The sequence below is a fragment of the Solanum verrucosum genome, unplaced genomic scaffold (genome assembly GCF_900185275.1).
Source record: "Solanum verrucosum unplaced genomic scaffold, falcon-dt-bn FXZP01000235.1, whole genome shotgun sequence".
NCBI lineage: Eukaryota > Viridiplantae > Streptophyta > Magnoliopsida > Solanales > Solanaceae > Solanum > Solanum verrucosum.
In genome coordinates this window covers 1,566,553-1,593,962 of record NW_026019948.1, presented here as the reverse complement: position 1 = coordinate 1,593,962, position 27,410 = coordinate 1,566,553, and the positions used below count along the sequence as shown (strand labels likewise).

Genomic DNA, 27,410 nt, shown 5'->3' with positions numbered 1-27,410 from the left:
CAACTACACTCTTTTATTAGTAAAAACTTATTTCTTCTTAATTTTTTAATGAGCGTGAAATAAACTAAAATGACACTTATTTTGAAACGGACAGAGTAAAGAAGAAAAATGAAAAGGTAAAAGTCATCAAAGGTTTTCACTTCCGACAAGCAAAGACATATAATATGATAAGACGGCAAAATCAATTAGGAATGTCAATTGTGTCGCTTTTGTTATATGTATTTGCCATTTGTTCTTTCGTTCTCATCGAGACTTAGTCCTCGGTAATTTCTCTCCTGTCTTCTTCCTCTTTTTGCCACCATTTTGATACCCTCGGGCTCGTTTGGTAGCTGGATTAGTTACGACGGAATCTATGCAAATATTAGTTATATATATATATATATTGTATTAGTTATTCCACTTTCTTTCTTGCATAAATTAGTAATCAAAATGTCGTATAAGTTATAAGAAATTTGATTCTACGAATAACTTATTTCTTATCCAGCTACAAACGACCCTCATTGTTTTATATGAAATATTAATTACACCCCACAAATCAAGAATCATCATCAATCACTGAAAAAAAAAATGTCAATGGAGGAGCTAAAACAAGATGATCAAATTATTTCCAAGCTTAAACAAACTTGTTCTGATCTCAACAACCTTCTTCAACTCTCATTCAATGTCGAAACAAGTTTATCTGAAATAGAAGATAAATTTAATGTAATGCAAGAAAATCTATCCATTGCTTCAAGAAGAATAGCTCCATTACAATCACTTTCCATTGCTAATAAGGCACTCGATACGAAGATCAACCGAGCAATTTCTCCAGCTCTTTCACTTCTTGAAAGTTTCAAACTTTCTGAATCCCTCCAGCGTAAGCTTCTTGAACTTTCTTCTAAATTAGCTAACGAGAAATCGTTTAACAAGAGGATGGAGAAGTTGATCAAGTATGTTGACATGGTGGATGATTTGAATGAGGCGATTAGTTCAATTAGTAGAGAGTGTGAACCAGCTATTCAGAAGTTGCAAGAAGTTGTCGAGTTTTTAAGCAGGACTAAAGCAACTGATCAATTCAGGACGCATCGATTGAAAGAGACTTTGATTACACTTAAAGCTCTTTGTGAAACTGAAGTTGATGCTATGAGATTTGATGGACTGCTTGATGATGCTTTGTTGAATTTGCAAGATGAATATGAGAGTTTGTTGAATAAAATGAGGCATAGGAATTTTTTTGAGGCAAAAAGTGATCGCGATGATGATGATGATCACGATGATGTTGTTGCTGCAGCAGATACGGTGTCTACAGATTTGGGAAGTGAATTAGAAGTTGAAGTGCTTACAAGAATCTCTGAGACATTGGCTGCAAATGACTGTCTTGATATATGTATTGATATCTTTGTGAAGGTAACAACTTTCTCCTTGATTTTATACAACAGGTATATGAATCCATGACTGTAAACGTTTATATGTTGTTAGGATCAAACGTTTATCATCATGCCAAAAGTTCTAACTGATAGCAAGACTATGCCCACCAGGCAAGCACCATGTTCAATCATGACTCTGACCTAGGCCACCCCAGCCCCCTCGTGGGCCTTACCATAGGCTGGATGTTAGTGTTATCCAACATATTAAATGATGTGATCATTTCATCTAAAAGCTAAAAGTTTAATCTGTTAGTGAGAAAATATGTTTAATTATTTACTTAATTATGTCTTCAACACTGGCTTTTGACTAAATATAGGCGTTGAATCACAGTTAAAAACTTCTAGTAACATATATCTTATTCATTAGATGACATTAATTAGACGCGATTAAGCTTCATTTATGTTGATTAATTATGGTGATTCCGGAATCTGCCACTGGGACGGAGGGAGTATTATTTCATTCCAACAGTTTTGGAGTTTGCTCAATGGTTTAAGATTTAATGTATGGCTACTAATAATGATTATGGTATTCTGCTTCATCCCATAGGTAAGATATAAAAGAGCAGCCAAAGCATTGATGAGACTGAACCCGGAGTACCTAAAAACATACAGTCTGGAAGAAATTGATGAGATGGAATGGGCGTGCCTAGAGACCGCGATATCCCTTTGGATCCAACACTTTGAACTTGCTATCAAGAATGTGTTTGTATCGGAAAAGAAACTCTGCTGCCAAGTCTTAGGCACAATAATGGATGGAGTAATATGGCCTGAGTGTTTCGTCAAGATAGCAGACAAGATAATGGCTGTCTTCTTTAGATTCGGGGAAGGGGTTGCACGAAGCAAGAAAGAACCTCAAAAGCTGTTTAAACTGCTAGACATGTTCGAATCACTAGAAAAGTTAAAGCCCGAGTTCTCAGAGATTTTTGCTGGTGAAGCTGGTGCTGATATCTGTTCGCGATTTAGAGAACTGGAGAAACTGCTTGTACATTCCTCTACCAAAGTTTTCTTTGAGCTTGGCCTTCAAATTGAGGCTAATCAGGATGTTCTTCCACCTCAAGATGGTTCGGTTCCAAAACTTGTTCGTTATGCAATTAACTATCTAAAATACCTTCTAACAGATGCATATAGCGCGACAATGATCAGAGTCCTCAGGACTGAACAAATATGGAAAGCTGGAGTACTTTCAACCCCCGAAACAGATGAAAACTTGCTCAAAGACGCCATGTTCAACATTGTGGATGCCATACGGAGGAATGTTGAATCTAAGAAATTGAGGTACAAAGACAAAGTATTGCCTCACGTGTTTGTCATGAACACATATTGGTACATTTACATGAGGACTAGAAGTACAGAACTCGGAAAACTCATAGGAGATCAGTATATGAAGAAGACATACAAAATTGTGGCTGAAGAATCAGCTTATTCATATCAAAAACAAGCTTGGAGTCCTCTAGTGAGAATGTTGGACAAAGAAGAACTTAAAAGAGTTGACAAAGACGGACTTACTGCTATGATACGAGGGAAAATGGATGCGTTCACTAAAGGATTTGACGACATTACTCAAAGACATAAAAGCTTTTATCACATCCCTGATGCAGACTTGAGAGAGCAAATGAGAGAAGCTACAATGAAGCTTGTTGTGCCTGCATATACCGAATTCTTGAACAATTTCGCGTCTTCTTTACATGTCAAGTCTTATCCTTCACCGGAATACATAGAAGATACATTGAATCAGATGTTTGAGGTTGTTGATCATCATAAGAGCTCTGGAAAATCATCTTTGAGACCGCGACAAATGAGAGATCCTTCGGATGGTAGTAAATCATTATCAGGCGAACAATCTCACAGGAGCAAAGACTTCAGGAGGTCCAAGACGAGTGCCATTGATACCTGATAAGACTTTTCAAGTAATGTAACTTGAAGGACAACCATTTATTTGAAAAAATGTTATGGAAATATTTTTCTTGGTAATATTTGTGTTAAGCTTACCACCACAAAAAAAGGGTCACAAACATGATAGATGTAACAAATTATGAGAAAGTTAAATAAATATGTCGTGCAATCTTTCAATTTAAAAAGAAGAGCAACGTTATTTATTTAGCCAATCGATCAAAATAATTACATTTCCTATCCAAACATAAAATATATATTTTATGTATCTCATATACGAATATACAATAGGTTTGATTCCTCCATCTTATAATTTCCTTCTTTAATTAATTTTTTTATAAAAGAAAAAAAATATTTACGAAATCTCGCACAATTGAATCAAGACTTTATTCTTCAATATCTACGTGAGATGTAAAAGTAAAGTGAGATATCATAATTACATTATCAAGTTATTATTTTTTGCATTAGTTGAAATATTTAAAACTTAAAAAATCAAGTCAAAAAATTGGGTTTATCTCATATATAAATACTCAAATATGTCATTGAACTTTGATAAAAGTTTGGCTCATTTATGTCATTTCCGTTTGAGAAACTCATTCATGTCATTATGTATTAACGAAAATGGATGAGTCATTTTTTTCAAACGAAAACGACATAGATAAACAGAACTTTTAACGAATAACATGAATGAGTGTTTACTCCAATTCAATGGCATATTTGAGTTTTTTCCCTTATACTATTCAAAAATAATATTTTAAAAAAATTGAGGTAATATCTAAAATTGAAAACTTAATGTAGTTGGTAACCTGTGTAAAAAAATGAAAAAATCCAACTGAATTTACTACTCATTTTTTCCGTGCAAGTTTCCTTCAAAGCTGAATCCACACATTCAGAAGAGAATAATCCCATTTCCCAAATAGAATAATTCCATCATCAAAATCTTCTCCTTTTTTTAATCATCTGAATCTTCTCTCAACCAAGACTATTCTCATCAAGAAAACCCCCAAATCACCAATTTCAAAGAAAATCCAAGTACCAAATTCGAACAAAAATGGCAAAACCAGATGAAATTCACACCATTTCTTTATCATTCACTGATTTCCCAGAAGATGTGCAGCTTTGTATCCTCTCATTCCTCACTCCATCAGATATCTCCAATTTCGCCTGTACTTCAAAACGCTTCGTTTCTCTCTGCCGTGATGACCCAAGACTCTGGTTTTCCATGTGTAACCGCAAATGGGGATCCAAAACCCAGATTAACAAATGGGGTAACGGTAAGATCTCGTACAAGCTTCTTTACAATACTCTTTTGGAGTATGAGAATCTCATTGGGTTTTGGCGCCGGAGTGGTGCTGGATCTGATTCCCCTTTGATCTTTTTTGAGTGGGGTCCGTTTCATATAGCTGGTTCGAGGGTGAAACCCTCGAGAACTGGTACTTATGAAGTGATAAAGTTGCCATTTTTATGGATGGGTATTACCTCTAAGGGTGAAATTGTTAATTATCTTGACCCTGTGGGGAAGGTGGAGTTATCGGAAAATGTCATGAATTTAGATGATTTGGGTGTTGTGGAGAGTGAATTGGTTCCAGTGAATGTGAATTTCGTGGGAAGAACTCATGTTGTTGTGGAAGAAAATGGTACTGCATTTGGGTACTCGTGTAATTCTCCACAGAATAGAGGGTTTAAGAAAGTTTCAAGCTCAGGGAATATGAAGGAAGAGGAGTACGAGGATTTATGTGTGTCCCCTGGGAGTTTGCCGGACAGGTTGATGTCTGATATTTATCAATATTTTGCTAACAAGACAAGTCCTGGTGGAAATGGGTCGGCGAGGAGGCAGAGAAGGAGGGAGAGGGAAAGGCAGGGAAGAAGGAAGTGGGAGCCTGAAAATTATGTGAAAATAGTGAATTGTTCACCTACGCCAGCCAGGCCTTTGCAGGGCTTGTGGAAGGTCTTGTTCCTGATACTTTTTGCTTATATATAATTTTGCAAATTTATTCTTCTGTTTCTTGCCCGTGGAAGTGTTCTGTTAGAGAAAAACTTGATCTTTATCAGCAGTTCTTTTATGAAATTAAGGTTTGGCCTTTGATTTTGTTCTTAAAGATTTACATTCGTAGAAGTAAAGCTTCTAACTTTGTAGAGACAACTAGGTAGCTGGTTAAGGTGTAATCAAAGGCTGACCTTAATAAGTATAAGTAAAAGTAAGTAAAGAATGAAACTTTATAGAGATGACTAGGTAGAGCCTTGAGTTTTTTTGAGAAAGTTAACTGGTATTATAAACAGAAGGAAGTACACCAATAGTGTGCTCCTAAGTAGTTACATCAAAAATATGAAGGAACATCCAAAACAAATCTATCACCTATATCCATTATAGACTATCTAAAAACAGAGTGATGTCCCCTATATCCTTAGGTACAGATTGAATACACCAAAAGTAGAATGTTGCTAGACAGTTCATCTTCATACTTTGGAAGGAAATGCTCTTGTTCTCAAAACATCTCTGATTTCTCTCCTTCCAAATTGTCCACCAGATGCATGCAGGGACAATCTTCCATCTCTCCTTGTGTCCTGATTGATTTCCATCCCTATTCCAACATGCTAGAGCTTCTACAGTATGTCTTGGCATGGCCCATCTAATACCCCTGAGATTAATGAACCATTGCCATAATTTTTCAGTCACTTTACAGTGTAAAAAAAGATGGTTTACTGTCTCTGTTTCAGCTTCACAAAAAAAACATCTGGAGCATAACTGCCTTCCCCTTTTCATAAGGTTGTCCTGAGTCAGAACTGCTTGATGTGCAACTAGCCAGGTGAAACAAGCCACCTTATGAGGTATCTTCCCCTTCCAGATCATCTTCCATGGCCAACCTTCCTTAGTTTCAGTTGAGATATCCAGTAGCTTGTATGCTGATTTCACCTTGAACTTGCCATCTTTATCCATCTTCCACAACAATCTATCTTCCTCAAAATTAAGGCTCTTAGCTTGTTCCAAAGTATTGTAGAATTGGATCATTCTCTCCACTTCCCAGTCATTGAGGAATCTTCTGAAGGACAGATTCCAGCCTTGTGCATTTTTGATCTGTGAAATTGTAGCTAGCTTCTGTTGATTAAGATTATAAATGTCCGGAAACTGTTGCCTTAAAGGTGTTTGCCCCACCCATACATCATTCCAGAACAAGGTCTTTCTGCCATTGCCCACTTTGATCACAGTATTACCCCACATTTTTGGCCATTGATTTCTGATAGTTCTCCATAGTCCCATTTCATAAGGAATTTTAACTTCCTGAGTAGTCCATGGTCCTTCCCTACCATATCTTGCAATGATGATGTCCTTCCACAGGCCCTGCTCATCTGCTGCCAGTCTCCATAGCCATTTTAACAGAAGACTCTTGTTTTGTGCTTTCAAGTTCTTTATTCCTAGACCTCCTTCTTTTTTGTTGGTTATAGCAATCTCCCACTTGATCAAGTGATGCTTCTTCCCCCCTTCACCATTACCTTGCCAAAGAAAGTTTCTTCTGATAGCATCCAACTTTTTGATGATCTTTCCATGAATTGGAAAAAGGGACATCATGTAAGTTGGCATGGCATCAAGAACACTATTGATAAGGGTGACTCTGCCACCCAAAGATAAATATTGACTTCTCCAGTTAACTAGCTTCTTTTCACACTTTTCCACCACAGAGTTCCATATGTTCATGGACTTACTCTTAGCTCCCAGAGGCATTCCGAGATAGGTGGTGGGAAGTTCCCCTATCTTACCACCTAAAATATCTGCCAAAGTACTAATCTCTGGGACTTCATTCACAGGGTAGATAAAACTCTTTCCCCAATTTATATGAAGTCCAGAAACTGCTTCAAACAATATGAAGATAACCCTTAGATGCTTTAGTTGTTCCTTCTCTGCATCACAAAATACCAAAGTATCATCAGCATATTGTAAATGGGATATAGAACTTCCCAGAGAGTTTTCTTCATTCACAATGAAACCCCTTATTCTATTGTTCACCTGAGCACTCTTCAGCATATCACTTAAACCTTCCATGGCCAAGATGAAGAGAAAAGGAGATAGGGGGTCTCCTTGTCTCAATCCTCTCTCGGAAGGAAAGAAACCAGTTGGGGAGCCGTTGATCAAAACTGAGAACTTCACTGTAGTCATACAGAATCTCATCCATTTTATCCAGGTGTTGCCAAAACCCATCATCCTTAATGTTGTCCACATATGTTCCCAATTTAAGTGATCATAAGCTTTTTCTATATCTAGCTTGCATAGAATTCCGGGAACTTTGGATCTGTATCTCATGTCCACACATTCATTAGCCACCAAGATTGCATCCATGATTTGCCTGCCCTTTATGAATGCCATTTGTTGCTCATCTACTAGCTTTGGCATAACTTTCTTGAGTCTCTCTGTTAAAACCTTTGAAATGATTTTGTAGATACTTCCAATCAAGCTGATTGGCCTGAAATCTTTCAATTCAGTTGCACCCACCTTTTTGGGAATCAAGGCTATGAAAGTGGCATTGAAACTTTTTTCGAAGTAGCTCTGATCATGAAAATTCTGAATGGCAGCCACCACTTCCTGTTTTACCTCTTCCCAACATTGTTTGAAGAAAGCCATTGTGAAACCATCAGGGCCTGGTGCCTTATCCCCTGCACATGAAAACACACAATTTTTAATCTCCTGTTCTTCAAATTGGCCTTGCAGAGCTGCATTGTCTACTTCACTGATCCTAGATTGAACTCTAGGATTGAGCTTGGGTCTCCACACTTCTGTCTCAGTGTATAGTTTTTGGTAGAAAGTAATAACTTCATCTCTGATCTCAGCTGGTTCAATCACACTGGAGCCATTGATGATCAGTTTGTCAATATTGTTATATCTTTTATGGCAGTTAGCAGTTCTATGGAAGAACTTTGAGTTCCTGTCCCCTTCTTTGAGCCATAGGGCCCTAGATCTTTGCCTCCAGGCCACTTCTTCTCTCTTGGCATTTTCTTCAAACTCCACTGTCAACACTGCTCTTAAATAGGACTCATCATCAGATAGAATTCTCTGGTCTTGTATCAAGTCCAGCTCAGCTAGCTGGTTAAGGATGCTCTGTTTTTGCATACCTAGGTTGCCATGTACTGTTTTGCTCCACTCTTTCAACTTATCTTTCAGTAATCTCAACTTGCAGGCCAAGATATAATCCGGCCTTCCCACATAAATTACAGAATTCCACCATTCTTTAACTCTTTCATTAAAGTCTTTAGTCTGCAGCCACCAATTCTCAAATTTAAAAAAGGAATTTGATCTCTCCCAGTTGCCACACTCCAACAATAGTGGGTTATGGTCAGAAGTTACTCTAGGTAAGATTGATTGTTTAATCTTTCTAAAGGCTACTTCCCACTCTTCAGATATCAGAAATCTATCTAATCTTGCTGCAATATCATATCCATCCCCTCTCCTCCATGTGAATCTGCCACCTACAAGTGGTAAATCTTGTAATTCCATGTCCTCCATAAATTCAGAAAATTCTTCCATCTCCCTATTGAATTTGTTGCAGTTTTTCTTCTCAGATGGGAACCTCACTACATTAAAATCCCCAGCCACCACCCAAGGTCCATTAAATAGACCCCTCACTGCCCCCAACTCTCCCCATACTTCTTCTTTTTCTTCTCTATTATTTGGAGCATAAACACCAGAAAAATGTCATCCTAAGTCTTGTGTCTTCCCTGTGAACTTACAAGTGATGCTGTAAGCCCCTACTTCACATACTTCCCCCTCCCATATATTACTATCCCACAAGATAATGATGCCACCTCTTGTCCCTCGTGCCTCTAGTTGTGCATATTTCACTTTCCTATTTGCCCATAAATCTTTTACAATCCTGCTTATATCTCCCTTGATTTTTGACTCCTGGAAACAATTTACATCTGCCCTCCATTTATTCATCAAGTTTTTGATTTGCAGCCTCTTACTTGGATCATTGAGGCCCCTCACATTCCATGAAACTATGTTAACTTTCATTTAAATCGTCTATAAAGCAACCCCCCCTACTCCTTGTTCCATAGCTCACAAAATTACTCTTTGGTTCCAAATTCTTGAGTTCGTTCGGGACCTTTCCTACTGGAGTTATAGGAACTATGGCTCCCACGCCCTTCTCAATAGTTTGTCTCTTATTGTCGATCGCCATGAAGAGGTTCAAGGCCACTTCTTCGCATCCAATGAAATGTACCCCAAATTCTTTGCTAAGTCTGATTATATTTTGTTGGACCCATGATGAAATTTCATTCTCTGCTGATGTATCAGTTCCAAGCTCGTTAGAGTTTAGTGGTAGAATGTCTTCAATTGTGCCTTCCCCCTCTGCCTTCTGATCCAGTTGCATGTCACTTAACATTTGGATCTCCTGATCTATTCTTTCTTCTGTTTGAATGATGGACATATCATCATCATCTCTCAGGATTGCACCAAATTCGAAAATCCCGCCCTCATCTGCCAATTCAAGTGGAATTTGGACGCCTTCTCTGTTCTGTTCCATAAGGAATCTGCGATTTGCTTCTATTTCATCGTTTAATGGCTCAGAAATCCTTTCACTGCTATTGGCCTTCTTTTGATTTAACTGAGCAGCATGTTGGGCCAGTGGGTCTGGGCCCAACATTTTGATTTCTTTTCCTTTTCCTTTATGTTCCTCCAGGGCACGTGCCCCTTTAAAGAATTCAAAAACTTTTGAAGACCCCACGTGATTATTCCTGCCCCCAGCTGTCAAGGGCGTGGATTTCGCTGCCCCTCCCTTGGGTATTACCTGCTGGATCGAGACTTTGGCCCTCCTGTCACCTACGACCTCGAGGTCTTCTTCTTCGACGAAGAACCTCATCGGTGTCTCATCCCATATTTGTAAGATAAAACCATGTCCCCCGAAAGCTACCTTCACCTCCTTCGGAATGGGCTTTTCGTTGTTTTTGACAAGAATTCTTGCCCATTTGAGGTGGTTGCGTAGTTCCGTCTCCTCCTCTGTTTTCACCCAACCCCCACAAAAATCTCCTACTGTTTTGAACACATTTTGTGACCACAAATGTAGAGGGAGGCCCACCAATCTGATCCAAGAATGATTGATTTTAGTTCTTGATTGAGTTGCACCCACGGTCGGCGTCCACCATTGTAGCCGTATGCTCTGGTTCATCCATAGCCATCTTCCTCTGAGAATATGCTCAGCAACAGTGATGGAAGAGAATTCAAAAAGAAAGTGATTGTGTCCCATCTCGTAGATGTTGATGCCATGAGTTTGGGTCCAGTTTTTGCTCACCCATCTACGAACTTCCGACAGGGTTGGGTTCTCAGTTCCATTTTCTGGAAATTTGCCAACGAGACTTCTCCCTAAGAGTTCATTTTGGTTTTGGTCGGGTTCTCCGTCAATAATGATGGTGTTTCCTTCCTCCTCTATGATGGCTGTCTCGATCTCTCTAGAAGACCATTTGCTCCTCCTGATAGTTTCTGCATATGATATCTCTTTATCAAACATCTTGTAATTCTTACTAGGTGTCTTAAAAGCTTTGCCATTAATGAATTTTTCAATTTTGGTGGCCAAGTCCCACCAACCAGCATTGAATGTGATTTCAGGAATTATTATTACAGCTCTGTTCTTTCCTTGTATGTTGATAATGCTTATATATCTCCCTTTGTTGTTAAAGTTCCTTGCACAAAATACATTTGACACATGCTCCTGCCTTTTCCATCTTCTGACTACGTTTCCTTTCACCTTTGACGCTTCCTTGAGAATCGAACAAATCCATTCCATCGTTTTTTGACTAAAGCTTGCTCTGCTCATCATTCTTCTTCCTCTCTCAGTCCAGTCATACCATGTCTCTGCTCGAGATACATCTCTTGCTACATCAAAAGACTTGAAACCCATTGCGAAAAAGATCATATCTTCCTCCATTTCAAGAAGTACGAGGGAAAGGAAAGGTTGGGAGTGGGAGAAAAGGGAAGAGAAAGAAATAAAGGAATGAGGATTCCGGTGACAGAAGGTCGCCGGAGGGGGTTCTGCCCTCCTTCGTTAGGAAGAGAAAATATTTGGAGTAGCGTGCCTGGTAATACCCAAAATATGAAAAGGTTATTGCCGGAAAAGAAGATTCTGATGACCTGTGAAAACGATTGGGTTCCCTCGCGACGGCGCGTGAGACGCGTGGCGTCGGATTCTGATGGAGAAAGGAGGCGCGTGGGAGCGCGTGAGATGTTTTTTGGGGATGGGTATTTTTGGGGTAGGGTCGCAATAGGGTGAAGGAGGTTGTGATGGAGGCAATTTGGAAGAAGAAAGAAAGAGAGAGATGGAATTCCGATGGTCAGAAGGACCACCGGTGGGTTTTCTGGGTAGTGAGATGATTTTTAAAAATTACATCGGGATTAGTGCCTGGGAGAAAAAAAATATTTAAACATGTGTAGCATGTATTTATTCTGAGTAGGTGTAAATGCTTGTGATTGTAAGTGCTTGTGATTGTAAACCGGGTAATATGCATGTATTTATTCTGAGTGTCGAATTGATATAAAGTATTAATCTTCATAAAGTGTTTGAGCAAGGTATATGACACTAAAAATTACTCTAAGCAGGGGAGCTGTGCTTTAAACCCCCTAAGTTTTGGTAATTTGCTCTAGTTATCTTAGTTCTAACATTATGATGCCACTAACCATTATGTACATGAAGAGTGATTTCTGACTTGTTTTACCAATATCCTTATTATATTTTCTGTTTTCTAAGACAATGACCTGAAGGAGGTTGATCATAGTTGGTATTTTTGTGGTCCTTCTGTATTCCAGCTTATTCCTCTTGGTAAGAAGTATCATTTGACCAATTTACTAGTAAGAGTTCCAAATATCCTTCCGGAACTTGAAGGGTAACTTCCGGTTCCGAAATTCCAAGTGATTTTACTTCTCAACCAAGACATAGATCTGGACTTGTACATTTAAATTAAATGCTGGTCTTGCTTGATGGCTCAAGTGTCCTACTGCCTATTTGGAGGTTTTCAGCTGTAAGTGCTTGCGGCTGTATCCCTTCTAGTCCTTACCCTAAAGATATAGGTTTACTAATATTTCCAATCAATGATGTATCAATTTTTGCAGGATTTTTAAAGATTCCTTCAGCTATCATGTTCTATCATCTATGAGTCTCGTTCTAGCTAATTTATAGGGTGTAAAGTTGAACTGTTTTGATTAATTTCGGTAATGTGACTATGTCTGATGTACATCCCCGCGTGATCATTTTCTTCTGATTATCTCTGTTTAGCCAAACTACTGTGCTACTAAATACTTATCAGTTAAGGTGTATAATTTCTATAATAGATCAACCCATCACCCTCATGAGTCATGGGTAACCTCCATTGACCTTTGTTTGAACTGCATGAATTGCAGAGTATTTAGTTTGCCAGTTTGTACATACTGTGTACCTCCCTTTTGCTGAAACGCAAAATTGGGGAATGCTTAACTGCAAAAGGCCTGCTCATGTGATGTTTTGGCTTTGCTTTTCACTGCAGGGATTCCGCGATGAAACAACTTTGGAGTTCTTCCTTGTCTCATATGATGATATTGGTGGCATTGCTTGCAGAAGGCTTGTTGAATTATGTAAACCTCTTTCTGCCAATGCCCCAGTATTTTGGACTTTGAATACCACATTCATTGAGTCACCTTTATCTTCAGAGGAAGAAAACATATATGAGAGTCGCATGCATATTCAGCCCCTTGCTGAAGCTGATGACTTATGTGAGATTCTGCCTAGTGCTGATAAGAGAGTAATTTTGTGCATGCTTTGCATGAACTCAAGCTACGACTTGGTTATTCCTGATCTGGCAGGAAGCCCCGTTAATCCTAGGCAGGCGGAGGGAAGGATTTGGCAGTATGAAAATGGAACCTTTGGTTTTGGGTTTCTGCGAGACAATCACGTTATAGACTTGAGATGTATTGCTCAGAATGGTCGGATAATGGAGGCAGCAGATATTTCTGGTGAATGATCTTGCTGTGTACATTAATAGACAAAAGAGAGAAAGTGCAGCAGGAGTTCCTATTTATATTCTTTGTACATATTAGTAGGCTTTTTATGTTAGGAAAATTGTGGTTCTGTTGTAACATCTTGTGACAGTAGAATGTTAATTGCAATGTAACCTAGGTATTCTCAAGCTTCCTTTTCTGGGAATGGATTCAACTCCTTTCCTACTATTTATACTTTCCCATTTGGATTCTTTCAGTTTCATTTTGACATGGCAGGGTGTAAAGACAATTTGCTGATACTTGATTATCTATCATGTTGAACTTTGATCTACTCATTAATCAGCATTTAAAGTTTTCATTCTGTGTGTAGCATTTTATATCTTTGTTACCTCTCCCACGATGTTGATTGTAATTTGAGGTTAGCTATTAGCAGGATTGCTTAATTTGTTTTGTATCTTGCTATTTTTGTTATCATATTTTTCTTTGCAACTCTGCTTTGAAAACATTCCTTTTGAGCCGAGGGTCTATTGAAAACAATATCTCTACCCCACAATGGCCTTGTAACTGTGTATGATCTACCTCTCCAGATCCCACTTGTGGGATTAGACTGGATGTGTTATTGTTGTTTCTGGTTAGCTACTGGCTGCTTCTGTCTCACGATAGATCTCTTAAGGACTTCCTGAATTGAATGGCTGGTGAATTTTGTGAACTTTCAAACATCTTGCTGATCACTGTTGCTTTCACTTTTTCTTTTTGTTGTGTACTGAGAAGTTTCTGATTCTTCACAAGTACTTGTATGTTTGTTTCAAAATCTATTGCCTTACGTGGAAAGGATATCCAAGAGTTGTACTTTCTTGTGCCAAATTTTGCCTTTCTTTTTACAAAATTTTGTCTTTCTCCCTTGTCAAGTTTTCAGAGTGCTAATAGTTTAATGAATTGCCATCCATGACATTATCAAGTAGGAGAGAGGATGGAAGAGGCTGAAAAGTCGTTTCAAGCAGGGTGCAAAATGCAACATCATAACAACAACAACATACCCAGTGACCAGTTTAATCCCACAGGTGGAGTTTGAAGGATAGAGTGTACGCAAACCTTACTCCTACTTCGTGGAGGTAGAGAGGCTGTTTCCTGGTAAGGTTGTCGAATTTTTTTGAAACTTTTCAGTTTATTTCTTAGTTACCAACTACATTTCTACTTTACTAGCAGCTATACCACTCTAGCCTTGAAAAAACGGCAATGGAGAAATGGTAGGTAAAACGTTTCTTCTATTCCTTGGGTTAGGATCTGTGCTGTTGAGGTATCTTTTCTTGCCTTTAAAATGAGAAACTTACTACCTAGATTTCTTCAAAAGGATCTGTATAAGTGCAGTCAAATTGGAAAAGAATCGCCTTCCATCATCTGGATCATGTGCGATTCAAGGAATTCCATATCTAGTTTGAGGAGGAAAGAGTATGTTGCAAAGATTTTCATGGCACTGGACAAAAAAACTGTGTTATATTCAATCTCATTTAACATCCACACGATACAAGTGAAGCACAAGAAACAAAGGTCAAAAATCTTAACACAGAAGTAGATTATAGTTCAGCATCAAATTAATGGAAGATGAGAGAAAACATAGGCTGCAGAATGGAAGCACATTAATGGACGCTGCTGAAGACCTCAGCGAAATAACGCTAGCACATACAGATTCTTGAACTTAGGAGACAGGTAGACATGATAGCGGAAAGCTAAGGAATGATCAAGTGTTTCGGTTGTTTATGATTCTGCAGTAACTTCTGTTGTTATTGCGGTGATCGTCTCATGGTCACCCTCAAGCTTGCTTAAGTTGCCTTTCTCCTTGATAAGTTGAATATGGTGATGCTTACAGTAGAGGCGTCCTTCATGTGCGATATAGTTGGAAGGGCTAATTACACACCCTCCATGGCTACATTTGAAGCAGTTCTTGTGGTATGGTGTACCATTAACTGATACCTATAAACACACAATCAAGATTTAATATAACATTTATTGCACAGCATTAGCATGAAATAGTGTTAACTATACAAGCTGTGAACTTTTGGAATATGTAACAAATTTTACACAAAAGATTACTTATTGCCTATTGGTGGTGTTACCTTTTCTGTTGGATAGACAGTGTTCTTGCAGCCAAAACATTTCTCCCTTGTTCCACCAAACATGCTTGTCACTTTAGCTACCTGTGGTTTCTGTTTCAAAGATACAACTTGCATTTAGTAAGTGAAGGTAATACTCTGCTACGTTGCTCGGACTCTCAAAATGTTGCTGCACCCGTGTCGGATCCTCCAAAAATGCACAAGTTTTGGAGAGTACGCACCCCTTGACATTTTTGAAGAGTCCGAGCAACATAAATGTTCTATGTCAGTAAGCTTGATCATTCATTGTCAATTACCTCACTGTCAATGAGTTTCTGTGGCTTCACAATTTTTGGTGTCCCTGTAACATTTTGAATTGTCAATAAGTTTTCTGTTTGCAAAAGTTATTTGGAATTATAATCCATGTTAACCTCTACCTTCAAAGCTTTTATCCAAACTGCCAGTTTGTTTGAAGAGCTGATCAAAGTGTGGTCTACAGTAAAGAACTCCTTCAAAGGAATTGTAGTTGCCAAGCTGCCAATTAGATACAGTTGAAGAACAGTAAAAGTTAAGCTCCAATGCTTTGAATATTAAAAGTCTAACAGAAACTGATAAAACTTATAGCATCTCCAGAGTGGATAAGACATATAAAGCTAGTAATATTGAATAGAAAACTCAAATCTACTTCTTTTGACTCTGAACAAGTCACATAGACCTATTCAGAGACCAATTTACAGAGTTATAGTAATTTCTGCATAAAATGATCCTGATGATTGCTTCAGTAACCGTACTATTTGTTGTTGCTATTATTCTCTTCTTCATTGTTTTAACTTTACATATTGTTTGCTTTGCTTTACTTGAGCCGAGGGTCTATCGAAAACAACTTTTCTACCTTCACAAGGTAGGATTAAGGCTGCGTACACTCCACCCTCCCTAAACCCCACTTGTGGGATTACACTGAATTTGTCGTTGTTGTTTGATCCAAAACCTGTGTATGGAACAGGAGGAAAAGAAGAAAAGTACTTGAAGCTGAACAAGAAATTCTTATGTCAGACAGATTATCTCTATGGGATTTCCATGAAAGACAAAATAGAAGCTAGAAGTACATGAAAAATCTATAGTATTTTTGTTATAAGATTTCTTCCTATCTGTCTAGCTAGCAGGTATCATGTGGAATTAGTCGAATTGTGCAAAAACTCATCCGAACACCACAATTATCAACAAAAAAAAGCAAAGAGTCATAGGAAGAAACCTTGAGGGTGCCCTTGCAGTGATGACATCTGAAACAAGCTTTGTGATAGATTCTGTTATCTGCAGTTAATTTGTCAACAAGATAGACAGTCTTGTCACAAGCCATGCACTTTTGTGTTGTTCCTGCAAATGCCATGGCTATAATCAACTTCTTTTCCTGATTTTCTGTAGCAAAGCACTTGGTGTTTGGAGGAAAAAATAGAGAGGAATGGATGGAAGATAAGGATGAGAAGCCAGCTGAGAAAGTATGATGATGATGCTCAGAACAGCAATTTAAGTAATTAGAGAAATAGACATTTTATCATCTTGTCCCCAGTATACATCACCTAACAACTATGCAGACTTTTTTTTCTTTTTCTTTATTTCCAATATTTTTATCATTTTTTAAAGATTCTTATCTGTAAATATATATATACTCCTAACTTTTTTTCTTGGAACTACAGAAAGTTGAGGTTAAAAAATTTCATTTGCAGTATATGCTAAGACATATGGTGTTTGCCTGTTTGGTAAAATATAGTGAGAAAATAAGTTCCTTATAAATCAAGAAAGTGACTTTTCTTATTGAGTAGAAAACAAGTTTGATAAGTGAGATTCTATATTGATTGTCTTCTCCTTTCCTCCGCAACTTATAGGTGTTTGCCTAAATTGTGGAGTATATAAATTTTATAGAGACAATTTTCTTTGCTTACTTATTAAAATATCAAAAATTATCAAATTTTGCTTGGTGAAAACCTTAATATAATTGGTGAAGGATGAAAAAACAGTGAAAATAAAGGAATGAAATAAGTGATTGTTACTTGCATAGGCATCAAAGTTCACATGCTTGTTGGAGCCCAGTTTGGTAGAATGAGATCTTTTCTTTGCTCTATTGATATTAGCAAGCACCACATGAATCATCATCATATCACTCTCATGGAATATATATTTGCTGTCAAAGCAATTATGCACAACTCTCCCGTCTCAATTTATATGACACTATTTGAACAAATAATGAAATTTAAGAATTAAGGGAAGAGTTTATTAAGTTTACCAAATTGCCCTTGTTATAGTCACTTTAGTGCTTACTTTTAATTGACTTTTCTTTATAATAAAGTTTTATATGAGATCCAATCAGAATAAAACGAGGATGATGTCATTAATAGTTGTCAAATAGAGAAAGATTGACATTTTTTCTGGAATCGATCAAAAAGAAAAGAGTGTCTATAAATTGAGACATATTTTGGATGCGCTTATTATAACCTATGTTAAAAGTTACAAGTTAGGATTTCTAAGTTATGACGTTTGGCTTACTTTTATTATTTTGGCTTAAAATAAACTTTTTTTAATATATCCAAATACTACAACATTACTTAGAAGCTTGTTTAATTGAAAAACACTTAAAATACGTCAATTCAAACCTACTCTAAAAGCTTTGATTTTTTTTTCAAAAAATATTATTATTTGGTGGACCATAAACTTATCAACAACCTAAAAGAAAGTTGTGCTAGACCATCTAGAGTTATGCTAGACATGATTTTCAAATTCAATTTCCTATACCGGAGGAACTTAACCCCACTCTCACACACAAAAAAAGAAAAACATCAAAGGGATCTGTCACATGGCATAATCATATTATTGATCTGTCATAGCCACCCACTGTACTGTTTTTCTTTTCTTTTTTTTTCAATAAGAGAGTAGAAAATAAGTAATAGCTGTAAAGTATTTTATTGAAATGTGTTATTCATAAATGTCAATTTTGAGCAGTTTAAATATATTTTTCTGAAATTTTACAAGTCTAATCTCCAGATATAAATCTAAATACGTTGAGAAGTCGAGGTCCCTTAGAAATACAATCATTTAATAAATCATTGTTCCTTAGAACCTAAAGTTTGGTAAAAAAAGAACTTTATTCTTTGAGTGTAGTAGATTCAACTAATTACAAACAATTGACATACTAGTCACTGCAAAAAGACTCATTTGATAATAAGTGATATAAACCAAATATGTTCTGTTTAATGGAGTGTTAAAGTATTTTTTTAATCCAAAATTTGGGGTTCAATTCATATGAGTATGGAATCAAGAGCGAGTTTTATCCGAGGTAGAACTTCACAATGCGAAGAATCTGAATATAATCGTAAATCAATATGAATACTGGACGTCGGCCACTAGCAAACAAAAGAACTCTTGATCTAGATATGACAATGATATTTGAATTTTCGATAATGGTATAGAACTTTTTATTAAGGTTAAAATCAAAAGAGGAAAACAAATTGTTTCGAATTTGACAAAGAATCTCATTTTTTAATAGAAGTGTATCACTCTTTTTCTTGATAAGCATTAAGAAAAATGATACGACATAAATTGATATGTAACTACTAGAAAACTCAAATAGGAATCATTAACCATTGGTACTAACACTATAAGAACAAAGGTAGCAAGACTGTTAGCAGAACTGCTCCCACATCGGGACGAGCAGTGAAGCGAACATCTTCGCCCAATATTTAAAGTTTGCTTCAGCCATTTGTTGAAATCAAGCAGCCACGCAATGAGCACATAGCGAACTATTCTTTCGCCTTTTACTAAAGAATACCGTGTGCGCGTTGCATCAAGTGGCATACGCCAATTTTTGGAGGGTTTTCTCTTTTAGGGAAACCCCAACAAATCTTTGTTGAAAATTTATCTTTTAGTAAGAAGTCAGTCGATGCTTACTAGTCATCACTAAATACTAATGCGTTTTTGTGTTCAATACCGAATATGAGTGCTTGATTGTGTACAACTACTGTATTGTTTTTGGGCTTCCACAGCTTCTCTATTCATAAAGCCGATTTATGCTTGTAGCTATCTGGGGGAATATGAGAATCACTTTTAATTTGTTTTTGCGGTTGGTCTTTCCTGCTATATATTAATATATAGTCAAAAAATAATCAAGGAAGGATTGTCACTTAACACTTTTCGCTCACGTGAGTTCGCTCCTGGTATCGATAATATTGAGTATGAGTGCCTATAATCATAAAACTACATATTGGACATCCTATAATCATAAAACTACATAATGGACATCCGATATCACATTGCTCCCACTTGAGCTATATAATAGCATACTTGTATAATTAGTATTGACATCTTCATTGAAGAAACTTTTGAGGACTATTCAACATAAAATTCACCCTATGTAATTACACAATAAGTTCATATAAATTTAAAGATCTTATAATTGAATATACTTAAAATAGGAATATAATAATTTTTGATCAACTATCATCGGTTTGAATTGACTATTATAATTATAATAGTTTGAAGTATAATTTGCAATTTTTATTAATTGAAAGTTTTGGATTGAATATTGTCTTTGAATTAAATATTCTATTTCTACACTGAACACTTTAATTTTAGATCATATGTTACATTTTTAAATTGAATATTATAATTATAAATGAAATGTTATATAATTTTGGTTCAAATACCGCATTTTGAATTGAATAGTATAGTTATTAGTACTTATTATAGTTTCAAATTGAATATTGTAATTTTTAATTAAATATTATAGTGTGTAGTTTTGGATTGGAATACCGTAACTATAAATTGAATATAGTTTTGAAATAGAAAAAAAAATTGTTGATTAAAATATTCAATTCTAGTGTAATTATAAGTAGGGCGTATGAAAAGAGAGGGTCACCAGGTATATTTGCAGTTCGAGAAATCACTACAAGTCAAAACGCTCTACGCACAAATACAGAGAAATCCTCTCGTCCCCGGCGGCCGGCAGCGGCGAAGCCCTTCCACTTTCAGGCTGCACTCCACGAAACTTGAAGCTGGTGCGATTTCTCTGTCCCTTTGTTTTTTTTTTAACCTTTTGCTCGCTTGTTGATAGAAAAAGAGAACCTATAATGAGTGTAAATTAAAGCTAGCGAAAATCATTTTCCAGCTGTACGAAATTCTGAAATTGCTTCTTATTTGTGGTATTCGACCTAATTTTTGAAGTTTAATTAGTAACTACACTAGGCATTGATGATATTGTTCAAGTATAATATTCTATTGAGATGCTTAATAAAGAGAAAACACTCTAGGTGTGACCAATGAAGTGTGTTGAGAATCATTAGGTCTCATGTTAGAGACAAAAGTACTAGGTGATTTCTTTTCAATAGAGTTATCTGATACCTAGGTGGCACATATCTCGGAAATTAATCGAGTTGCGTGAAAGCTGGTAGGTTATAAAAAGAGATGCTTAATAAAGAGACTAAATTGAATTTACTTGGACTTACATGTAAGTCCAAGTAGATTCATTAATGACATTCGGAATGAAGTGAATTTGGAAAATATTGGAAACCTGCATAAGTTGTATAAAGTTTTTAGTCATCTCATGCTTTGAGTTCAAAATTTTACATGGTTGGGTGGAGCTTCTATTGTGAATAATGTACTGATGATGATTATAAGAAAGCAGCTGCATAATCCTGTTGCTACTGCTGTTGTGAAACTAAGCTGGTGTGGAGAGACGAGACGTGCTTTTGTTTGCGAGTGATTCCATGATAAACCTTGCACTTTCTGCGCAAGAGTTAACAGATAGTAGAAATTCTGATGTAAGTTTTCTAGCAATTAAGAAGCTAAATGCAATGTTGAATGATACGTTGCATAAACATTCTGGTGGTGAGCTCTGTTTGGTTGATCAAGGAGTAGTTGTTGATGAAGGACATTATCTTGATGTGTTTTGTGTGTTGTTTCATACCTTCCTTCTTTTTTTTTCCCATAAATGTGTTAGCTTTACTGTAGATGACAGGATACTTGTAATTGATTATCAATTTCGAGAAATTTTTTTGTTGTCAATGCACCTATTCATCGGGTGTTTTTTTTGGGTCGGTGCATCCATTCATCAATGTTTTTATACTCAGTACATATTCAATCTTTGACCTCCATTGGTCATTAGTAATCTATCGCTTTTCCTGTTTTCTAAGACACTGCACGCTCTAAGCTAGCACGCAACAGCTGATGAAAAGCTAAACAATTTGTTACCTTATGAAAAAAAGCAAAATTGACAATTTGTTAGGAATCAATTTTGGGTTGCTGATTTCCACTTATTAGTTAGATAAGCTTGGAACCCTAATACTGGGAGTTGCTGCTCACACTATCTTTAGAAGTAGCTTATTTACTCAGCTTGCTACCACTAAACTAGGATTCGATGAAAGTTAATAAACTCCAGTGTATCAAAATTCTCTATGAGGGAATTGACCTTAATTCTAACATTTCAATATAATTTTCATAGTTAAAAATTAAATAAAAGAAAAATTACATATCATATTTTTTTGTTATTAAAATATCTAAAATAAATTTTACATGTTGTAGTACAAGAGAACTTGCTTTCCCATCTAGAAGAAATTAGATTTCTCCTTTGGTGGCAGAAGTAACTAGAGTTCCGAGTTCGAATCTAAATAACTTCAATACCCTGTCTTTTTCTTGAAACCCACCTTTGGGCTTTAGTAGTTGTGTTTTTCCGTCGCAAACTAACCTTTATCGTAACCCCTTTATATCTTACTTCTCAAAGTGAATATTTCTTCAGATAGCAGGAGCTTTGAGTGTTAGAATTAGAACTTAGAAGAATGGTGTTTGGTCAAGTAGTGATTGGCCCCCCTGGTTCCGGCAAAACCACTTATTGCAACGGAATGTCTCAGTTCCTCCAACTGATCGGACGGTAACGTATTTCAACCTTTTGGGTTTTCTGTTTTCTGCTCATTTATACAATCTTCTACGCTTTCTTGGAATTTTTTTGTAGTCTTTGTTCTAAAGAACAGTTTTATGAGTATCTGATTTCTTATATCAATGCCAGAAATATTATTGATATTGAGTGCTAATGGTACTGTAGTAATTTATGCTTCTATGATTTAAAAGAACAGGTTATTTTCTATTTATATGACTTCTTAGTGTGGTTAGAAACTTCTTTGTCAGTAAGGAAAAGAGTAAAATATAATTACTTAATATTGGAAGAAAGGATAGGACTAGAGTGGAATGGATTTATTGGGTTCATGTAGTTGGGAGTGGAGGCGTAGTTGACTGATTGATTTGTAGGTAATTGCCAGATATTGGCGGCAGACATTAGAATTAATTGTAATATGATCTCTTACATTGATATTATCTCTTTTGATTGTTTAAATTGCAGGAAAGTTGCTGTTATCAATTTGGATCCCGCTAATGATGCTTTACCGTATCCACTTAAGTTGTGTTTCTTTGACATGTCGGGATAACATATTTTGATGTCTAATTCGAGAAGATTGTTCATTTATAATTAAATAGGAAACCAGTATATATGATTATTTTCTTCCTTATCTAATAAAGATATGAGTGTGCTGTGAATATTGAGGATCTAATTAAGCTGAGTGATGTAATGGTTGAACATTCTCTTGGTCCCAATGGAGGTAAGCTTGCCTTTACACCCTTCTATTAAGATCAGTCTTCCTTCAGTTATCTAATAAATAAGTTCCAAGTGGCTAAACTTGTAGATGCTACCACCATATCATTAGACCTGTGCCATTACAATATGTTGCTTCAGATTCTTGGACTACCTCCATTATCTAATTTTGGTGCAGAAATATTGTTCCTTATGTAGATGATGTTTTCTATGCTTTGAATTGTTATTATGTTCATGCAATTCTTACTTTGTTTTTCTAACTCATAGCTTTATTATTCTTTTTGTAGGGCTTGTATATTGCATGGACTATCTCGAGAAGAATATTGACTGGTTGGAGTCTAAGTTAAAATCTCTCCTTAAAGGTTGTTACAATTCAATCTGAAGTTAGTAAATTTTGACTGAGATCAACGTTTATTATCATTTAATCATTTTATACTTATCTGGAACCGGCTTGGTATTTGTTCCATCATGGAGGTGTTTATACCACTTTAATGTTGTCTGTATATCTGGGAGCTTACAACTGTCTCAAAGTTTCAGTTCCATGTGGGAAGAGCAGTCTTTTTGCATCGGTACCATATTTCTCAGCTAATCTGTCTGCTTTCCTCTCTGCTCCTTTTATTACCTACCTCTTACCATGTTTTACCTAACCTCCAATTTTCCAGGAATTTTTTTAATTCACAACCAATATAGATAGTGTAAATACTGTAAATAAGAAAAACATAGATGACGTTAACTGCCTTCCTATTCTGGCATTACAATATACATCTTGGATTTCAGAGATTTGATAATTTATGTATTTAGTTGTAATGGTTTCTGTCAATCTAAACTTGAGTCAACGTGTTGAATGTAATGGAGCTATAACACACACTTGGGCTAAAAAACTCTATTAATATATGCTCATTTACAACAATATTTTACTTGCTTGAGTTTGCTAACTTTCTTTTGATGAGTTACTCTTAGAAAAATTTCGAGTATTGGCATTTTTAGCAAAGTTGTTTGAGCACCTCGAGCTCTTGAGATTCAGCACATTCATGGAAATCACAGTATACCCATCGTCTTATGTGGAAACTGCAGTGGTCTGAGCAATCACCTCAGCTTGTTCTGACTTTTATCTATTTATTTTTGCAGAGCACTATTTACTTTTTGATTTTCCGGGTCAGGTGGAACTATTTTTCCTTCATGACAATGCGAAGAATATGATTATGGAACTTATAAAGAAGTTAGATCTAAGGGTTAGTCTCTTTTTTAGAGTTATCTCATCTATTTCATCCTTCACTATTATGCTTCTCGTTAAAGCCAAATTGCTAACTGTTTGGTTTGTTTAATGTAGTTGACTGCAGTCCATTTGGTTGATGCCCATCTTTGCAGTGATCCAGGGAAATACGTGAGTGCATTGCTCCTCTCTTTATCCACCATGTTACACTTGGAGCTTCCTCATGTCAATGTTTTGTCAAAGATTGATCTAATTGAAAGCTACGGAAAGCTAGGTTAGTTCATCATATTCTTCTGGAGAATATCTTTCTGGAATATGGAATATTCTGTTGGAGATGAGTTATAGGTATGAAACACCTTTGTGGCTACTATGAAGTGCTTATTCTGTATTTCTCTTGTTCTTGCAGCTTTTAACCTAGACTTCTACACAGATGTCCAAGATTTATCATATCTGCAGAATGAGATCAGTCAGGATCCTCGCTCTGCTAAGTATAGGTGCTTCAACCTTCCTTTTAGAACACACTGTCAAATGATAGCTGATTTCTCTTCAACTCTTCTTAATTCTTGCAGGCACAATATAACACATTGTCGTTACTTTGTAGTTTCTAACTGTTCTAATCAAACTAGGACAGAAATTTTAGTAAATCTTGTTGCTGGAGTGAGGTTTTCTATATATTCTACAAGCTTGATGAGTAAATAACTTCTGCACTTGATGCTGTACTACTACAATTTTGAGAGCGTTTCATGTTTTTGTAAATGTTGTGTCAGTTTAATGTGTTGAACCTCTCTATCTTTGGCAGAAATTAAGGGAGGGTAATGGAGGGAGAAGAATAAAAGCAAAACACAGTTTTCTTTCTTGTCTTCTTTATTATGTGCTGAGTTTTTTGCATCTACATCACCTTATTTAAGTGTCATTCCCTTCACTTTCTTTTATAATCGGAAGGTGGGTGGTCATTGAATTGCTAGTGTGGAACAATCTACTTTGACCCATTTTTATAGTTTACACACTTTTGTGTTGCCACTTCTTATTGTCGTATTTATGTTAATGTACTTTTCAATGAACGTAAACAAAGGGTAATTCTGGGCCTTTAATCTTTATAGAGAAAAGAAAAATATATCCTAAATTTATTACTTGGTGGAGGAATATATAGGATTTCATTGCTACAAGTATGGATTGTTGAAAATAATAAGACATGGATTTGGATATTTATCATAGTGCTTGACATAATGGAAATAACCAGAAAGGATCTTTATATCTAAACTTTGTGTTTTCGGGTTTAATACATAGAAAATGCAGAAGCTTGAAATAGATTTTATCTTAACATTGTGTTTTTATTTTGATACTTAAATAATGCAGAAAGCTTACAAAGGAGCTTTGTGAGGTGATAGAAGATTATGGACTCGTCAACTTCACACCTTTAGATATCCAGGTAGGATGTGATTGAGAGTGTCAACTTCACGGCTTTGAGATATATCCTCTATACTCTTTGTTAGCATAGTGTTTAACTTTTTGAGCTTATTTACCATTTCAGGATAAAGAGAGTGTTGGGAATCTAGTTAAGCTAATTGACAAAAGCAATGGATACATATTTGTTGGCATAGATGCAAGTGCTGTTGAATTCAGCAAAATTGCAGTTGGTCCTGTTGATTGGGACTACTACCGATATCCTTTTTCACGCCGTTTAACATATAAATGAATACCATTCTTTGAACTCATCAATTCCCTCTACTTGTACTTGGTTTTATGAGTAGTATAGATCATTCATTTGATCCCAATAAGGAAGTAGAGATTTTATTTCATTTCTTCATGATTCTACACTTCCCAAAACCAATTTCTTTTTGTTGGATTGTCCAGAACCAAATGTTAACATTTAGGATCAATTTGGTGCTTGTACTTTCCTATCTTGGCCTGTCAGTTGTTAGCTCTATTTCTGCGGGTCCTCATAAACGAAAAGAGATTCTTAGGGATATAAATTGTGGAATATATTTGATTTGATTTTCTGCTGATTGGTTCACATGGTTGGCCTTGACATTCCAATTTTACAGTTGCAGCTGTGCAGGAGAAATACATAAAGGATGATGAAGACGTTGATATGACAAAGGACAGTGAAACAAAATAGTATGTCTAAAATCTCTAAATACTGCATCTTACAGAAACTAATTATCCTAATGTATGATAGGTTGTAACTTGTAACGATCATTTTTGTTCGTTCGAGTGCCTGTATCTACTCATTACTGAACTTTTTTTGTTAGTAGTAGTAGTAAAAGATGAACACCTAGTCATTTTTTTATGAGACCTTTAATTGTACACCAAAATAGATAAGAGGCTCCACTCCTCCTTTGCAATCTTCTGATACAATGTGCATTTTCCATGATCATAGGACCTAGCATTGGTTATCGGAAACCTCCAACCCACAAAGGCAGGGGTGTAAGGTCTGCATACAATTTAGTATTTACGTTTCACAGACCCCACTTGTGGGATCACACTAGCTACGTTGTTATATGGCCTGGCATTGGCGTAGATGGTTGATCATAATTCCTTTGGACAATTTAAATTACATTGCTCAATCTTTTAGCTAGGTCCAATCCAAAATAGAACAAAAAATGAGAAGAAAAGAAAAGACCAGCAGTATATTAATTAGGATTATTTGCTTTGTGGGTGGTCTTGTTAGAACAAAATGGATACAGAAAACTCATATGAGTCAACATAAATATTGTTCTTTTGAAAATCCAAAACCAAGAGATCTGTTTTGGTGAGTTAGAAACTGAGTTCGAAAAAGTCAAATTTTTAATGATTTCATCATTTATAATTGAGTAGTGAATTGAATAACCATCCTGTCTCTTTCATTTCTGTTTGTTATATGGCAATAATTTAATAGATCCAGAAGGCAGAAGCCTAGATTTATTTTTATACTATATAGTTTGAAAAAAAAAGATTTTGCCTTGCACTAAAAGGGTGCTATACAAAATGTCATCACTGACTACGTCCTCATCGTGAGGAATAAGTAAAAAAAAGAAAAAAACATGAAACAAAGAAACTTTTGCAATTTATGTGTACCCTTGAGGTGTTCTTTTGGAGTGTGCTAAGCATAAAGTCTCAAATTAATTTGGACTACAAAGATAGAAATTCCATATTTTTCTAGAAGGCTACTTGCTCTTTAGTTGTGTTAGTAATATATATCCAGCACCAGATAAGGGGAATAGACCAATAATATAGTACATTCTTTTTTGTATTG

At 36.2% G+C, this 27,410-nt stretch overlaps 4 protein-coding genes and 1 non-coding gene across 5 annotated transcripts; 4 read left to right on the top strand and 1 right to left on the bottom strand.

The window, feature by feature from the left end:
• The first annotated feature begins 568 nt into the window (after positions 1-568).
• LOC125813607 (exocyst complex component EXO70I-like) lies at positions 569-3,300 on the top strand. Its single transcript, XM_049493084.1, has 2 exons — positions 569-1,386; positions 1,954-3,300. Exons 1-2 carry the CDS (start codon positions 574-576, stop codon positions 3,298-3,300), a joined length of 2,160 nt encoding a protein of 719 aa, XP_049349041.1. The 5' UTR covers positions 569-573.
• A 799-nt stretch (positions 3,301-4,099) lies between these two features.
• LOC125812941 (F-box protein At3g12350) lies at positions 4,100-13,467 on the top strand. The gene is made up of 2 exons (XM_049492422.1): positions 4,100-5,244; positions 12,795-13,467. Exons 1-2 carry the CDS (start codon positions 4,348-4,350, stop codon positions 13,266-13,268), a joined length of 1,371 nt encoding a protein of 456 aa, XP_049348379.1. The 5' UTR covers positions 4,100-4,347; the 3' UTR covers positions 13,269-13,467.
• A 1,250-nt stretch (positions 13,468-14,717) lies between these two features.
• On the bottom strand, positions 14,718-16,851 carry LOC125813047 (LIM domain-containing protein WLIM1-like). Its single transcript, XM_049492549.1, has 5 exons — positions 16,588-16,851; positions 15,773-15,869; positions 15,653-15,696; positions 15,360-15,449; positions 14,718-15,216 (listed from the first exon to the last, which is right to left on the bottom strand). Exons 1-5 carry the CDS (start codon positions 16,720-16,722, stop codon positions 15,001-15,003), a joined length of 582 nt encoding a protein of 193 aa, XP_049348506.1. The 5' UTR covers positions 16,723-16,851; the 3' UTR covers positions 14,718-15,000.
• Positions 16,852-19,101: 2,250 nt separating this feature from the next.
• On the top strand, positions 19,102-19,218 carry LOC125813647 (U5 spliceosomal RNA). Its single transcript, XR_007442075.1, has one exon. It is a non-coding gene; the product is annotated as a U5 spliceosomal RNA (small nuclear RNA).
• A 1,003-nt stretch (positions 19,219-20,221) lies between these two features.
• Positions 20,222-26,294, top strand: LOC125813005 (GPN-loop GTPase QQT1). The gene is made up of 11 exons (XM_049492497.1): positions 20,222-20,380; positions 22,117-22,248; positions 22,714-22,758; positions 22,890-22,969; positions 23,250-23,324; positions 24,091-24,194; positions 24,293-24,449; positions 24,582-24,669; positions 25,532-25,604; positions 25,707-25,838; positions 26,220-26,294. The coding sequence occupies exons 2-11, from the start codon at positions 22,157-22,159 to the stop codon at positions 26,292-26,294; spliced, it is 921 nt and encodes a 306-aa protein (XP_049348454.1). The 5' UTR covers positions 20,222-20,380; positions 22,117-22,156.
• Positions 26,295-27,410: the final 1,116 nt, after the last annotated feature.